Raw genomic sequence first — 17,675 nt, 5'->3', positions numbered from 1 at the left:
TTTAGCAATTTTAATTTTATTTTACAAAGTTTAGTAATTGTTTTTAATTAAAATTTTAAACAGTACGTCTAAAAATGCGAAAAATCTCTCATCCTAAAAATAGGCAAATCTCAAATTGGAAATTGAAACAATTTCCGTGATAGGTGGCGTGCTGTGCGCAAGGCGCCAAAATTTGAATAAATGAACGTTTGTGGGTTTTTTGGGGGTTGATCTCAAAACTTCTCACAGAGAAAATCCAGCTTGTTATACCTCAAAATGAATCATTTAGGATTAAAAAATCATCCCAAATGGGTAGGAAGAAGATCAATTGGATGCAAAGAAGGTGAAAAATGTCTCTTTAAATGAAATGTGTGCGTCATAGTCTCTCAAATATATATCACCCAACATCCGGCCACTAGACGCGATAATAATTCACATGAGAGAGAGAGAATGGGCATAAAAACATAAAACTCTATTAAATTATGATAATCTTCATAGTTGAGAACGTCAATTGGAACAAAAGAGACTTTTCCTGAGTTTTAGCAACAACAAAAAAAGTTTCCATTTTCCCCTTTAGAAGCTTCGGTGCGCGCAATCCCTTTTGCACATAAGAAACATTGCTGGTGGTCATAAAGTATTGTGATTAATATGCGATCTTTTTCGCTTTTTCTCATCCTTATCCTCCTCATGGTGGGCAGTGATGGTGTCTACAGGTACAAACGACGCGAACGATGTCCAAAGGTGATAAATCAATCATGAGACAATTTTTCCACCCGCAAAAAAAAAGAATATTGAAGACCTTCTTTCGGAATAACATTGTGTTGCCCCATTTTTAGGTGAAAGCCATGAGGAACTTTGAGCTGTCCGAAATGATGGGGCATTGGTTTGTGATTCAGTACTTTGCCTCCACCGAGGAAGCCCCCGAGTATTCCTGCATGCGGAGTGTCTTTAGCTTCTCCCACGACGATCTAACCGTAAGTTGTGGCTGTTAAAAAAAATTAAGGAGCCCACCATGACTGAAAAAAAATCCCACTAATGTATAAAAAAAAAACTTGGAAAATCCCTCCAATCACTCCCAATTTCCTTTTGATAAATGACTCTTGCAGCGAAATTTCGCGCTTTGATCCACCAACAGCCACACATAATTTTTGCCTCTTTGCAAAGTGGATCAAATTCTTGCACTCGAACGTGTGCGTCAATTCATTCATTTTCTCCACTCTTCGCTCCTCCTCCCCGCCACACTATCCGCAGAAATTATCGCACAAATCACTTCGCCATTGAGATTTTTTGTGTGCGTATTTAATTTTCTTCCTTCTCCTTAAGCAACATGCCTATTTACTTGCCTTTTTTTTCACCTTCGCGTTGTCTTGTTTTTATTGTTGGAACAAATTCACCAATTGCTCATACAATGTATTCTCTAGCGCAAATTAGAAATTTTCTTTTCAAAAGCACACCTCATGCCATGAAGCTCTTCTTGTGATAATCCCAATAGCATATAGGTGAGAGAGTAGGTACACTGATAGAAATTGATTTAAATTGGATTTTTTTGGCGAAAAATTGCGATTTTTGAGATTTTTGTTACTTTTAATTCTGAGAGTCCTTTTTATTAATTAATTTTAAAAGGAAAAAACTGTAAAAGAAAAATTTTAAAAAAAAATGATCTGAAAGTATTTGGTTTGGTTCTCGTTGAGCACCTTTGATATGTTTTATAATCACAAAATATTCTAATGATAAGAGTGCAAAAGTGCAAAAGAATATATTTTTATTTATTTGTAAATTCATTTTTACACAAAAAAATTTTTTTTTTTTAATACAATAATAATAATAATATTTAAGTATTTACATGAACTCTTAAGGTTCGAAGCCCTTGTACAGATCGTATCTGACAATACAAAAAAAATCGTTACATTTTCTAAATAATTTTTTTGTTTTTCCTTAAATATTTAAAAAAATTTTCTTCTAATTTCTAATTTATTTATTTTAATTTTATAAATGATTTAAATTATTTAAATGTCTTAAAACTCACTGAAAAATTACTTTTTTTTAGATTTGAAGCATTCTTTAAAATTTTACAATCTTTACAATAGAGATCAAATAAACATCTTAAATTAATACATATTTTAAAACTTAAAATACATTTTTGAACTTCCGATATTCTGTTTCCTCATTTCTTTGTAATTTTCCTATCAAATTAAAGCTCAATTTACTTGGGAGAAATAATCCTCTGCAATACCATATTGATTGCTCTCAGTGTACAAAGATCACACAAAGCATTATAGAGTTGCGGACGTTAAGTGATTTACGCACTTCTCAGTTGCATTTAGTGGCATTATTCCTCCATGTGGTACATTTGCTGTACTTTGTACACATTTTACTGCTCAGAATGGTTGCACTGGCTTCTCTTTGGTGCATCCACTACTGCGAAGTCAGCAGGTGACGATTAATTGTGTTGACGAGAACGTGCTGCAGAGGTCTTTTTGTGTGCTCAATTGTTACCTCGTTGGTCCTCTCTTGTTTGTCCCCTTGAGGTGCTCCTATTGGGGGGATATGCGCACTGTGAATTGACAAAAAGAAAACTATATACGTGCAAGTAATTTGTTCATGTAGGTAATACTTTACCAGGCGCCTCCACTGGGCGTGCCATGGTTAATAAAGTTTCTTTGGCGATTTTTCTTTTGAGGGGCAAAAAAAGGGATAAACTTTAATCGAAAACTTCACAATTGCTATTTAGTAATTTCCGTGTTTCCTTTGTAAAATACCGAAAGATGAATTTTAAATATAATAATTCTTGTTGATTGTATTTCGCATCCCTCTGGCGATCCCTGGCAATTTTGCGTACCTACCTATAATGTAACGTACATATGAGAATGTCTGTGCTTGCAAAATGTTTAAGCGAGAATGTCTTTTCCTGCTCTTAGCCATTTTTCCCTCTCTGCACTTGGCAGTCTCATTCGCAATGTCTGGCAAAATACCTGACCTCCTTCCTGCACCAAGAGCATTAACATAATCTTACCATGGTGTGTGTGTGTGCGAGCGCGCGCAAGAAGAGAAAGAATGAGGAAAAGTTGAATGATGAAATATTTATTATTGATTGACTTCTCTCTTCGCAATTAGGTGACAATGAACTTCACGTACATTTATGCCGATGATCCATTCCATGAGATTCAGCAGGGGAATATAACGTGGATCATACCCGATTTTGCAACATCTGCACATTGGGTGCATGCTGAGGATATTTGTACGTATACCTATAATATATATTTAATGTTTCTCTTCAACCTGAAGCACGTCTTCAATCCACTTTTCTACAAACATCACAATTGTATGTATATAAAATACATTAAATGCAATGTGTCGTGTTTGGTGATCTCTCTTCTGCACAGATGAAGGAATTTACAACACTTACATAATTGACACTGATTACAAGTCATGGACACTGATAATGCACTGCGCTGAGAAGACTAAAGACCCACCGAGATACCTATCGGCCCTGCTGCTGTCGCGAGAGCAGCAACTTGGAGTCAATGTGATTAATTTCTTGAGGTATAACATAAACAGCAGCAGTCCATCTTTGGGATGCTGTGGTGGAGACTGTATGTGCGCACAAGACAATGAAAATTAATTTCAATTTTCATCTCTTTGCATCTCTGTAGGGAGAAACTACCGAGGTACGACATTGATATCTCTTTCATGTTCCCAATTGATCAGGGGAAATGTGACGAAAGTGGCTCCAAATCAACGGGACTTGGTGTTGAGCAACCGATGAAAGTAATCCACAAATAATTCCGCTTCTTCGTTAATTCGCTCATTTTCACTCGATGTACCAAATCTTTTTTCGTTTGAAATTCTTTCGTGCGCTCTATAAGCATGGTTCAGGCATTATATACACCAAAGAGCTTTGCCAAATGTTATGTACATATACACATTAAATGTTCTCGTGGTAATTGATCCCTCCCCATTCAGCACAATTTCAACTTTCTTCGCTATAAGTTTTTTTTTCTTTCTTTTTCCTTTTCTTTGGCTCTTTTTTTCACTTCTATATCCCATGAGTCATTTTGCAAAGAGCACTTAAAATTGATTCCATCGCAATTGTCCATAAGAATGTGAAATAAATTGTGGGAGAAATTTTGTGGGAATTTAATGAAAATTTATGAGAGCAAATTTAGAAGTTTTTTTTCTGTGTATTTGCAAATATACGCTGTAGTATATTTATTTATTTGTTTTTTTTTTAATATGATAGACTTTTTCCTATTAGAAAATGTTGCTTTTGTGTTATTTTTTCCGTATGTTGAATATTTCTTTGTAGCTGATTTGCCAGCCATTTAATTACCAATCTTCTTTAAAATATTTAGTCAATTTTAATAAAACTTTATACTTTATTTTTATGAATTTAAACCCAATAAGAAAATTATGAAAATTCACGAGAATAAATCCGGAGCAATCCAATAATTTTCTCAAAAACATTTTCACTAAAGTTCTCTTTAACTGCAATGAAACTGCTTCCTGATTGAGTGAAAGAAATGAAAATAAATCCCTATCATCACGTTAGTTCAAGCTTAAGAGCTTAAATTAAAGTTCTTAAACAAAAAAAAATGACATGTAAAATATTTTTTATTTAATATATAAAATAATAAATAAACGTGAATTTATTTATGGGATTCCCCAAATTACCACGAATCATCTAATAGGGATAAAGTTTAAAGCTTCTGGTAAAGACTTTGCATTGAGATCAAAATATTAAGAAGGAAATGAAACATGAGGTAAAACCTTGGAAATCGTATTGAATTTACCGAAGAAGATTGGATTGGGATGATCTTTAATTTTAGAAAAAAATATCTTTTAATTCCACTTTAAAGGTCTCAAAGTTCTTATTTGAATAATCTAAATTGATTCTTTGCTATTATAATTTAAAAAAAAAAATCTATGAAGAGCAGAAGAAATCTCAGATGTAATTGTCAGAAATAAAAAGATAAATTCCTTTAAGTCAAAACAATTTAAAATGTTTTAACAATCACCTGTAATTGCTTATATTCTCTGTGACCTTTGTAGTTGATAAAAAGATTATACTGTCCAACTGCTTAAGTTTTTACTAGAAAGTGAATAAAGAGCAATATAAAGCTTTAGTTTTTTCTTGTTCTTTTAATTAAATTTATTTTTTCTTGATTTTTTTTAGACTAAATTAGATATTTATGCATACTCCATGGAAAAGTACACAACTTAATTATATTGGACAATATATAACTTAAATTTATGCTGAAAACTAAATAAAATTGACTGGAGGAACTCATATAAAAGAGCTTTAACAAAAAAGAAAAATGATTTGGCCTGTGGTTTCCATTTAGACTTGCCACGTTCTTTGAAGCCATTTTGGCAATACATTCTTTAAATTTTCGAACATTTTCCCTTTATACTTCAAACGCCAACAAATTTCTCTAATTATTGGTGTTAAGAGTGATTGAAATTGTTTCAGTCTTATGCGGTAAATTTTTGAGGTAGGGTATTAGCTTATTTTCACATTTGATCAATTTTATTTTAATTCAAGAATAAAATCTTAAAAACTTCTATTTTTTTATCTTTTTGTTTTAATTGTGTATGTAGACTTTAATCTTTTAAAAATATCCTCAAATTACTTCAGTTTTAGTAGAAAATATAAAAAAAGTTATTTTCTTGTTATAAAATTAAGAATTTCAAATTACCTTACAAAGAATAATGATCTTGATAATGACCATGAAAGTACCATACATAATAAAATTTTAGCATCTGTTTTATCATGTTTTTTTTCTTCCAATTTTTTTGTCAATCTAACAATAACACCTCTTTAAATTAATTTAAATTGCTGAATATTGCAGAGTTTTTTGCTTAAATCTATGTACATTATGTTAGAGCAATAGTGACGCCACAAACATTACTTTTTTTCTTCATTTCACGACACAAAAAGTTAAACTGAATCTTCTATTGTTGTATCTGATTGCTGACGATCATTTAGCTTTTCTAGCAACTTTTTGCAGTGATGCTCAATAATTCCGGCACCATAGGAGTCACCCATGATATTTGCGACTGTTCTGAAGCGTCCAAGGAGCCAATCTACGGCGAGGACAATGCTGATGTCCTCTGGAGGAAGACCCACAACCTCGAGGACAACCACCATGGCCACAAGAGCAGCCTGTGGGATGGCGGCTGCACCAATACTGGCTGCCGTGGCGGTGAGACTGATGGCAAGGTAATCGACAAAAGTTAGAGGCATATCCCGCAGCTGAGCAATGAAGATTACAGCTGCAGCCTCGTAGACAGCTGTACCATTCATATTTATCATTGCACCTATTGGTATCATGAATCTCGTGACGCGTGAATCGAGTCCATGATTATTCTCCAAGCACTGCAATGTCACGGGGATTGTAGCTGAACTGGAAGCTGTCCCAAATGCCGTCGCAATGGCTTGACCCATGTCACGAACGAGAATGTAAGGATTTTTCCGTGTTAGGAGGAAGTAGATGAGCGGGAGAATGGCAAATCCATAGAAGAGCATCCCACAGACGACGGTGAGAAAGTAGATCCCGAGACGGATAAAGACATCCATATTGTCGGACTCCACGAATTTCGCACAGATTATGAAGAGGACACCAATTGGCGTCAACCAGATGACCCAGAGAGTTATCGTCATGATAATTTGGTTTAGCTCTTGAAATAATTTATAGAGCGTCGGGGCTGCTTTCTTTTTCAAACTCAAGGCAATGCCAAAGATAATGGATCCCACAACGAGTCCGAGAATATTTGAACCATCCACAAAGCTACCATCTACCTTCCATAAATTAATATTATCCATGGCATCCAAATTACTCTCATGTGGTGGAATTAATTCAGTTTGGTATTGCTGAAGTGTAGCCTAGAAGGTGATAAAAAAAAGAAAAGAAAAAAAATTGAAATCACTACCTGATAGCATGGATTGGATAGAATGTAATCTTATATGATAAAATGACGCAATAAAAAAGCAAATAAAGTGCCACTCTTGATAATGATAAAAGTGATTCACACAGGAGCTGTGAGAGAGATAAGTCATAGTTCAGAAACCTTGATGAGGTACTTGAACTTGTCTCACCTGTACGTAGTTTGGTGGGAAAAGGTTGCGAACTAGATCAAGCAGAGTATCAACGGTTGTAACGTTGCGCTTTACGAATGTGTCAATCTCACTATCAACACTTCGATTAACTCCTGGCTTCACTACGATCGCCAGGATAACACCAAAAATAACAGCTAGAACTGTAGTCGCGAGGTAGTAGCACATCCCTAAACCACCTATTCGTCCGGACGTTGATATATCCATGCTGCTGACTGCAGCCACTAAGGACGAAACAATCAACGGCAGGACCAAACCACGTAGCATTTGGAGATACAAATCTCCAATAAATTGCATGTACATCACATTTCGCGATGTCCATGTTCCTGATGTTGTTTCCTGCAGGACAATCCCAGCTACAACACCCACAATCACTCCAATCACCGTCAAGAACCCCAAAAGGTTCTCCTTTACCCAACTTAGCACTCTTCCTTGCATTGCAATTTTTTTTCACCTGCGTGGTATGACTTAGAATTTTTTTTTGGTAATCGTGTCTTGTCTGATAAGAGAGCGCCACTCAACTGAAGCCCCCAAACTCAGTTCCTCTTCTCTGGAGCACATTGTCATTAAACTCATGCCATATGGTTTACTTGTGAGTAAATAAAAATTTAATACAATACAAGGAAACTCCTCTTGTTCGTCCATATCTGTGTAATTCCAGGTCATTTTGAGTTTCAATTTATGATAAAAAAAAACCCAGAATAAAAATTCTCGTGAGTACGGAAGTTTGGAATTTTGGCCTCAAATATGTTTGTATTAAAAAAGATTTTTTTAATACAAGGTGGGCCAAAAGTTAATGCATGTGTTTGATCGTCTATATCTTTTGACTGGGTTGAGATATCTCAATGCGGAAAAAAGCAAAATGTAGAAAAACTCAAAAATTTTCATTTGCTTCCGATTTGAAGTCGATATCTCAAAAATTGTGGGAGCTAGAGCCAAAAATGTAAAAATGAATTTTTTTAGATTTTCGCAATATTTCATTTATGGAAAAAGTATCGCCAGGCATCTTTTTATGATTTAATGTTAACATTATTTTGAAGTCCTGTCCTCAGCATAGTCATGGATTGAAAATAATGTCCCGAAGGTCACCTTCTCCATTGTTAATGCAAAATTTGTCATGTTTGAAAGTGTAATGCATCACATAGCCCAAAAAACACAAAAAAAAGTTCCTAATCAAAGTTTGTGGATTTTTAATCAAAAAACCGCAGATTTTTTAAGGATTTCATAAAAAAAATAAAGAATCACAGCTAATGAGTGGCTTAATGTCTTGGGACTTTGTGGGTCATGACAAGATCAGTTTCACAAGAAAAGTTTTCTTTGACCAAAAATTTGTTTAAAATTCGCATAATGAGCAACATTGTGTGAGTTGTTCCCGTTCTGCTGAAAGAAAAACAGAATTATGCTCCCAAAATTCGTAAATTCGGGAAGATGCTACAGAATCGTGTTCTGAGATATCCTTCTCTTGAATTTGTGAATTTGGGAGGATAATTCTGTTTTTCTTTCAGCAGAATGGGAACAACTCACACAGCGTTGCTCATTATGCGCGTAAGGACCAATGGGACATTTTTGACAGTTATGGTTAGTTAGTTTTTAATTATTGAGTCAAAATCAATGCAGGACCTTGTCTTTATGGTCCCTGAACACTTTGAGATCACAAAAGGATATCCCTAAAGATTTAAAGGATCAGTAAAAGCGAAAAAAAAATCAGATTTTTGGCAAAAAATGTCTTTTTTGAGTTTTAAGAAAGCCCTAAAAATTAATTTCACGTCATTCCATCTTCTGGATTCATTTATGGTCCTTAGCGTCTCCAGAAATTAGGCCACTCATTTTTTATGAAATCCTTAAAAAATCTGCGGTTTTTTGATTAAAAATCCACAAACTTTGATTAGGAACTTTTTTTTTGTGTTTTTTGGGCTATGTGATGCATTACACTTTCAAACATGACAAATTTTGCATTAACAATGGAGAAGGTGACCTTCGGGACATTATTTTCAATCCATGACTATGCTGAGGACAGGACTTCAAAATAATGTTAACATTAAATCATAATACCAAGTTTGAGCCCGATCGGACAACATTGCATTTTAGGTGGTACACAGAAGCTGTGCTATTCTTTTCTTCGAAAGAATCACAGCTAAAAAGATGCCTGGCGATACTTTTTCCATAAATGAAATATTGCGAAAATCTAAAAAAATTCATTTTTACATTTTTGGCTCTAGCTCCCACAATTTTTGAGATATCGACTTCAAATCGGAAGCAAATGAAAATTTTTGAGTTTTTCTACATTTTGCTTTTTTCCGCATTGAGATATCTCAACCCAGTCAAAAGATATAGACGATCAAACACATGCATTAACTTTTGGCCCACCTTGTATAAAAAATTACTCCGGAAAGTATTTTTTTAAAATAATTTACCTGCTTTAAATTTTTTTCACATTTATTACAATATCCAGTAAATTAGATGATTTCCTCGAAAATAAATTGATCATTGAAGTGAACAAGGATATTAAAAAAATAAAAAGTTCTGGATCTAACAAGATATAAGATCTGAAAAAAAAATTTTAATTAGAAAACGATTTTTAAATAAAATATCAAATAATTATATATATATTTTTTTATTTTACCACTTTACCATTAAGAAAAAAGTTCTTAAAAAATTCCTTCTATTTTAAAAGCGCAAAAAAATTCTTTAATAAATTTTATTTTTTTGCCAAAAGATAAAGTGATAATTTCCGAAAAGCCGAATAATTATGAATATTATTTTATATAGACTTTTGTAATAACCTTAATTTTCTTTTTATTATTCTAAAATTCACGCATCTAATCAAAATTTCCGCGCCACAAAAATTGTCCCACAATCTGGATTTACAACGTAGCTGCTACTCAATAAATCAAACAATAAAAGGTGCGTTAACAATACACCTCATACACGATAGCGAGAGTTCTTCCTCACAGCCTTATCACTTGATAAATTTGTCTCGTGGTTTTGTGTACAAATATTAATTAAATAAATACAAACAGATACATTTTAGCAATAACATGCAGCAAATATAGAAAATTCTTGGCATTGAACTTTTCAAAATGTACCAAATATTGAAAATAGTAACTATTTAGAGCAAAAATTATCTAATTAAAGCAAATTTAGCTCTTTCACGATTTTTGTAATTTTAGCACGTGAAATTAGTCAATTCCGCGTTTTCACAAAATATCTCTGTTCACTTGTGTCATGGAGATATATTATGTTTTTGTATAAAAAATTATTTAATGTGTTTTTACCTGAATTAAATTAAACAGCAGTTTTCACTGGATTTGGATGGAGAGATATAAAAAAAAAACCAAAAGCTTCCTACATAATATGTATTATATGCAATAATAAGAGAAAAAAGAAATATTTTATGTAAGCAAAAACCAGGTTTGATTTTCATAATTATGCTTTTTAGAATTTTTAATTCAATTTCAACTCATGCATTTATTCTTATATTTGAGATTACTCTGCAAGTTATCTGGCTGTTAGTAGAAAATTATTAATAAGAATTTAAATGGAAAGAAATGTAAAAATTCAATTAAAAGAAAAATTTTAAAAATATGCTTCATATCATTAATTTTTTTTACTTTTATTTAATGAAATTTCTCTACCTCAATATTCAAAGTTCTTTCATTTAATGTTTTACAGGGTGCCACACAGGGGATAAATAAATAAATAAATAAAAAACCTCCCAAAAAATATTTCCTGACTGCCAAAAATAGGATTTTTTCACATTCAATTAATTTTAAAAAAGATTAAATATATTTTTTGGAAATTTCTGGCAATGTTTTTTACTCTTTGTTCTTATTTCCTTATTACCTATAGTGTAGGATTTAAGTTTACTTTAATAAATGGCAGGGATTTCCACACCCCACTCTCCTGGCCTAAGCTTAATTGAGCTTGCTATAAAAGTCTCTCTACTAAACGTGCTGGTATAAGAAATCTTTCGATTTGATTTTGAGGCCATTTGCATGAAGTCAAATGTTAGCACAAGAGGAATCAATTGCAGATTCTTTGGCGGTGTACGAGCCCCACAAATTCGATTACAAACTTCTTTTCCCATTTGGTGAAGTTTAGCGTACAGCCGAAAGAACCACCATGGTGGAGAAACCTGAGAGTCGCAAATTGTGACAGGATTATTAATCACTTTTCGCGCCAAGAGAGAAGATTAACCATTAATACCGATCACGTGTGCGTGTATTTGTGCAATTTTGAGGTGATTATAGACATTCCAGAGGACTGATTTTCCTCAGCTGACATTGTAAAATTATACCCACGTTTCGTGGATCGCATTTTTTTTCCATCTTTCGCACAAACAGAACCCAAATGATGTTTATCAGTTGGAATGGAATTATATTTAACAAAAAAAAAAAATCCGATTGATTCTGGTGCAAAAGACAGCTGAGCAGAATTTTTCTGGGCTAACAACTTCCGTTTCTGGTCCATGATGAGCGTTTGGAGAAAAAAAATTTACACACATCTCAAAAAAAAATTCCTAATGAGGTGGACTTGTTGATATTCTGCTCTTTTGGAATTGATTTTAAAGGTAAATATCATTCGAGAGATCTGGCTCAAATCTGCGTGAATCTTCCGCAGTGTCTTTTATCATACATATAAGAAAATTTTATTTGTGGGGCCTTTTTATTGGTCTCGATTGAATCTCTTCAACACGGACTGTTGCATGGCAAAAGCGCTATACACAGCATCTTCTTCATCTGAATCGTACGGACTTGGCTATTTGGGTGGATTAGTAGCTAAGCAAGCTTCTCAAATAGAAGATCAAGGAAAGGTGATGAAGAATTGTGTCAATTGATGATGGATGAAAGAGAGTCATCCACCAGAGGAATTTTCTGCACCATAAAAATCTAAGTAACAAATTGATGTGGTTCAGCAATTAATTGATGAGCGCTGCACATAAAAATCTCATGCCTATAAATTCAAGCCTTTTTACCATCGAAACACACAAACCGAGCCAGAATTATAGCGCGGCTTTTTGTTGGCAGGCCAATCTCACAGATGGTATGGGGATACAAAAGAAGAGGAAGATTAATGTGTGTCACAGTAAAAAGTGATGGGACACCTTAAGAAGCAGCACACAATGTTCAAATTCTCTCTTTCTTTCTCCTTCACCACCCAAACTACATATAACCAAAACTTGCGATTGCCCAACATTCACTGGGAAGGTCAAGGAAATGCCCAAATGAATGAGTAAGAGATCACATTCACAAATACATTTATAAGAACCTTCCTCCGTGATGTTAAATGTAGCATTGTGCAGATTATTTTTGGTAAAAGTGTTAATTGCGAAATTATTTGGTTTGTAAGTTGAGGGGTTGGTTAATGCACGAGAATCATGATTTTAAATCAATGAAATATGCTTTCAAAATCCAAAAGAGAAAGAGTTGTTATGCTTTCCTTGATTTTTAGTACTATGTATTTTTTTCATCCTTTTACACAGAAAACTTTAGACCTTTAACGACGGAGATTTATTATAAAAATCGATAAATTTATTTTTCTCTTTCATAAACTTTCATACAAAGATCGCCATACATTTTATTGTACATATTTCCGCTAATTTACATTTTCTCAGTGAATTCCCTTAAATACATATTTGCATAGGAATTTATGCGATTAAAAAGTTTTTTTCTTGCAAAATTTAATGAGTCACCTCTTTTGAAATCTAGCTCATTCTCGTGCTCATTTTTTCGCATTCTCCTACTTTAGGAATAACTCACTGCGGGTCTCTTTTTTTCGGCAGGGTTCATCTTCTTATTACGAAATATCACATAAACTCACGCTGTGTTTTTCTTGTGAAATTCACACGAATTTCCGCAATACTCAAGAATGGATACTTAAAGAGAAGAGTATACGAGAGATAGGGATTTTTGCGCACCACATAGAATTTATGCTGTGAAGAAAATGTTGAGAAAAGACCCAGAAATTCTATTGACATCTTATATCCATTGTCTCACATCAGCCCTAAAATAAAATATTATATTCTCCATTTGGAGAGAAGGGTGAGAAAACTTTCGGATTATGCGAAAAGACAATCAATCTTCCGAGGAGCGAGGGAAAGAGCGAAGGAGAATATGCGTAAAGGAGGTCTATACCAATTGAAGAGGAAGCACTCACAGATTGCTACACGCATCTTTATCGTTATCTCTGATTTCTGGTCACTTTGGAATTTGCATAAAACATCTTCGGATGGAGCAGAAAAAAATTCCAATATCTTTTTTTTTCCATGCCACTCTCACACACTTTGCCTTCTTTTTTTTTCACATACCATCCGTGGTTGTATATCAGAAATGGACGAAATTTTTTCGTTTTATTTCTGGGTTATTGTGTGAATTTCATTGGAATATTTAGAACAAATTTTGAATATCAATCGTCATCAACACGATCGTAATAATGAACGCATCAATTTGACTAAATTTTCCCTCATAACAAGATCATCAACTCTTTTATCTTCATCTCTCTCTCACATGGTCGCGCGAGGTCTTTCAACTCGCCATGAAGCTTTTCCGGTTAAGCTGCTATCTGCGTGTTTCCTGGTAACATAGAAGAAATTCAAAAGTGGGCCATCTCCCTGCGTGAGCACATCCTTTTTTAATTTTAATCATTTCTACGTTCGGAAAATACATTTAAGAACTGTCCTGACCCCAAAACCCTGATTATGGTCATCCCTCGGTCCATTTGCTATTTTTTTTCCTGGGCATTTTTCGGATGCCACAGAGAAGCAAGTCGCAGAGACATCATCATCATCATGTGTGTGTTGGCCTACTCTCTCTTCTCTTGCGACCGTAGACCCGCGCGCTCAAAGTCACTCAACTCCAAAGCGTTTGCAATCTTTTTATTAATTCAGGTTTCGGAGCCTCGAGTCAATTGCATACCTGATTCACACGCTTAATACACACATTCAGAATGGTATTTTATTAATGAATTACCAATCGCGAAAGCGAACACCACTCAAATCGCGCGATAGAAGCAATAATAGGATGAATATAGCATGGCTACTCAATACAGAACGCACACCCAATGAAATGAGGTGAAGACACCTCTTTTTGGGGACGCATCGACATCCTGCTTTGTTCACTGGCAAAAGTGAAAATATAGGTCATTCACATACACAGCGGTAACTTCTTGAATAACACATCAAAAATGTTGAGGAATTCAAATTAAAAAAAAATATTATTTAATATTTTGTTTGTGAAATAAATTGATAAATTAAATTGTCTTAAATCTCATTAAAATATTTTAAATGAGAAGAAAAAATATCAAAATAATAATGTCCAATTAAAAAAAAATGGAGACGCCTGGTGGTACTGGGCGTCTCCATATTTTAAAAAATTGGGGAAAAAATGAACGTAAGGCTTGATTATTCTTTTGGTTTATTTTACTGACAAGACGCCTGGTTATCACGTAGCGCCTTCATTTTGGCTAATAATTATTTTAAAAACCAGATCAAACCTTAATTTTTAAAACAACATTAGATTTAATGGATTTTATAAAATATTAAAAAAACAAAAAACAATAAAAATCAATCCAAGTTTTCTAACCAATATTAAGATAATATTTTTCGAAATTTCTTCTCTTTAATTTAATTTGAAAAATTACATTTACAGTGTATTAACTCTACACTGTATCTTACGTACATATGTAGGTATGTATTAGTAAGAAAATATCATGCTTTGTTGATCAGTGTTTTATCAGCAAAATCCACTTTGGGTAATAAATAAAATCTACTTTGCAATTCATCAGATACAAAATCTAACTCTTCAACTTGAAAGAGCATTACGCTCATTTCTCGAGCAAGTGCGGACAGCTCGAGATTTTTGTGAGACACATGAGAAGAGCGCGCAAAAGACAAGAAGAAAGGCCGTTGGAGTAAATTGCGTGATCATGAGATTGACTTTTCAATTGTAACTTCATTTTCTCCGCATTTGAGGGTCGGACGAAACAAGAAGTGGAACTATTTCCAAAATCTGCCACTCGCCATTTGATTAATTTTCACTAACCCATGATGGACACGTAGAATTCTCCGGTTGTCTTATGCTCGTCCACGGAGGAGTACTTTCGTAATTTTGAAGGCACAATGTTGGAAGTACATATATTTGTTGCGGGACTATCCATACCATCAGATTCAACCATGCTCTGATTGACGGTCTGTGTGTTGAAAAGAACGCATATAAAGGAGAGATGGTATTGCAAAATGGCCCAAATAGACATTCCCGCCCAAATTGATCTCTTTTCAATAATTACCTCACAATTAACAACGATGCCAATTAATCGTACTGGCTTGAGCTTTTTTTTTGCGCGCGCTCACCTCTCGCGCACTCTTTTTCCACTTCACTGGCCATTCATTCAGCTCCGGTGACTTCTTTCTGCGAGGCCCTGAAAAAAAAAGAAGTTATACCATCCAGTTGGTCACAAAGTTACAAGATGATGGTTATTCTCAGCTTTGGCTCGTGTTTTGGCTTCTTTCATATAATGCACATAAGCACATCTCTCTGCTTGAGCTTCAAGTGCTTCGTCGAGTCGCGTCTACTGCCGATCGCAAGACACACTCTCGTGGTATTGCCACAGACCTCTTAACCTATATTTGGCCCCAGCAGAAAAATGTCTAGTCGATGGCATCTCGACTGCAAGAGAGCCGAAGCTCGATCCGTCCACCGAGATGATACCTGTGTGTACGTATATATATAAAAATTCCTCATCTCTCTGCGTGCCTCTTCTTCCTTCAATGCGATTGCGTTGTGTGTTTGTGCACCAAGAACGCGCCTCATGCGGATGATGGATTTCATCCGTGGAAATCGTCCGCCACGAAGATGCTGCAGCAGCCACAATGCTGCCTCAAATCATGTCTTCATTGTATAAATATTTACAATGAGGCGGTGCGACTCATGGTGAAATGAAAACCTCTCGCGCAGACAAGCCATTGAGGAAAAATTTGTTATTATGTGCACTTGCAGTTGAAACTTTTGCACCTTTCCCACATACCAATGATCTCTCTGCGTATATGGGCAGTCTCACCTGCCGAAAAAGAGATGAATTTTTTTCTTCACCTTTCCACCCCAGAAAATCACACTGTATCACACAAAGTCCTCTCACTCTTTCGGCATTTTGGGCGCACGAGCGTAAAATAAGCCTAAATTGGAATGATTTTTCCAAGCCATAAAGCATCAATTGATGGAGGATGGGAATCAGAAGCAAACACCACACGATTTACTTTCGAAAAAAAACTATACACCCAAAAATTAAGTCTAATCACCCAAAATTCCCCATCTCATGGAAATTTGGTGAAAGAGACTTGAATGTTTCAGCAAGCGTTCTCACAATTTCTCCTGCATTATGCAATTAACTTGGCAATTAATGAGCTGGCCCGAGAATATTGAGGATGAATTATCAAATATTTATACAAGTGTTAAAAGCTGTTTTGTGTTACATTGTATACACACGGTGTGATTTATTGTGGCCACATGATGAGCAACTGGTGACTCCCAAGTTCGCGCCATGCAATGAGCGATGGTGTATACGAGAAATGGGTAGCTCTTCACCAACTCTTCAAGCTGCTTTGATGATTGCTATGATAAGACATTTCACATTGGAAAAAAAATATTACTGTGATATGGAGAGAAAGATTAATGGAGTTAGAGAAAAAAATCCACAGAATAGCTCTCACATATGGTATGCACGGTCAGTGCCTGAAAATCCATTTCCTTTAAACTTTAAAAGCAACGGAAATATAAGAGCTTTCCATTCCTTTTCAACCCCCTTTTTTGCTTTTTTTTCTAAGGAAAAACTTAAGGAGCTTATGCATTTTGTGCTTCATAAGAAATATATTTAAAGAGCTTTTAAATTAGATGAAATGCTCTTAAAAAAGAATTATTTCTAACCATCTTACACCTAACTTTACAGGGTTCCATTACTGCAACGCTGTAAAAAATATATATTTTTAAAATAATATTGCAGTAAATGCAAACAATAGGAAAAGTTTCTAGTTTATTAAAAGGAAAGAAAAAAAACTTAATATAAAATTTCACAAAATTGTTCATAGCTACAAAGGAAGGCCAATAAATTCTCTGCCCACACGAAACGAGTAATCTCTATCTGATAGTCAATAAAAAGAAATTTGAGCTTGGTGGAGGCATTTGAATTTGCAAATCTTCCAGGTGAATATATCTTGTGCTGTTTGAATGCACATCGCAAATTCTCGGACCAAAGTGAGCATCAGATAGCAAATGCTATGGTGTCCGGCGTATTAGAAGAAAGAGAGAAGAATTAAGAGGCATTTAATGACTTTTTCGCACTCTCCCAGAAGAAAACTGACCACCAATGTGTATAGATTGATGCGAAAGTTTAACGGACAGATGAATTATAAATAAATCAACTGACACAGATAGATCTCGTGCGAAGGAAATGTCCAGTGAAGACGACACAGTGGGTAACATCAGCAATTTGCCAACTCCTTTGTGTTTGTCTCATCTCCAGGTAGCATGAGCAAATTAATTAATTAAGCAAATAGTATTAATGCATCACCCGTGTGCCAATGCATGCGGGC

General features: G+C 34.6%; 2 protein-coding genes across 2 annotated transcripts; one reads left to right on the top strand and one right to left on the bottom strand.

Annotated features, from left to right (window-relative positions):
- Positions 1-473: 473 nt before the first annotated feature.
- LOC129790938 (uncharacterized) lies at positions 474-5,100 on the top strand. The gene is made up of 5 exons (XM_055828789.1): positions 474-720; positions 816-953; positions 3,094-3,217; positions 3,363-3,522; positions 3,633-5,100. The coding sequence occupies exons 1-5, from the start codon at positions 628-630 to the stop codon at positions 3,760-3,762; spliced, it is 645 nt and encodes a 214-aa protein (XP_055684764.1). The 5' UTR covers positions 474-627; the 3' UTR covers positions 3,763-5,100.
- A 70-nt stretch (positions 5,101-5,170) lies between these two features.
- Positions 5,171-7,810, bottom strand: LOC129790880 (excitatory amino acid transporter 3-like). Its single transcript, XM_055828703.1, has 2 exons — positions 7,076-7,810; positions 5,171-6,862 (listed from the first exon to the last, which is right to left on the bottom strand). The coding sequence occupies exons 1-2, from the start codon at positions 7,529-7,531 to the stop codon at positions 5,918-5,920; spliced, it is 1,401 nt and encodes a 466-aa protein (XP_055684678.1). The 5' UTR covers positions 7,532-7,810; the 3' UTR covers positions 5,171-5,917.
- Between the last annotated feature and the right edge of the window lie 9,865 nt (positions 7,811-17,675).

Source organism: Lutzomyia longipalpis, chromosome 2 (genome assembly GCF_024334085.1).
Source record: "Lutzomyia longipalpis isolate SR_M1_2022 chromosome 2, ASM2433408v1".
NCBI lineage: Eukaryota > Metazoa > Arthropoda > Insecta > Diptera > Psychodidae > Lutzomyia > Lutzomyia longipalpis.
The sequence above is the reverse complement of the archived record's forward strand: the minus strand, read 5'-3'. Positions and strand labels throughout refer to the sequence as shown.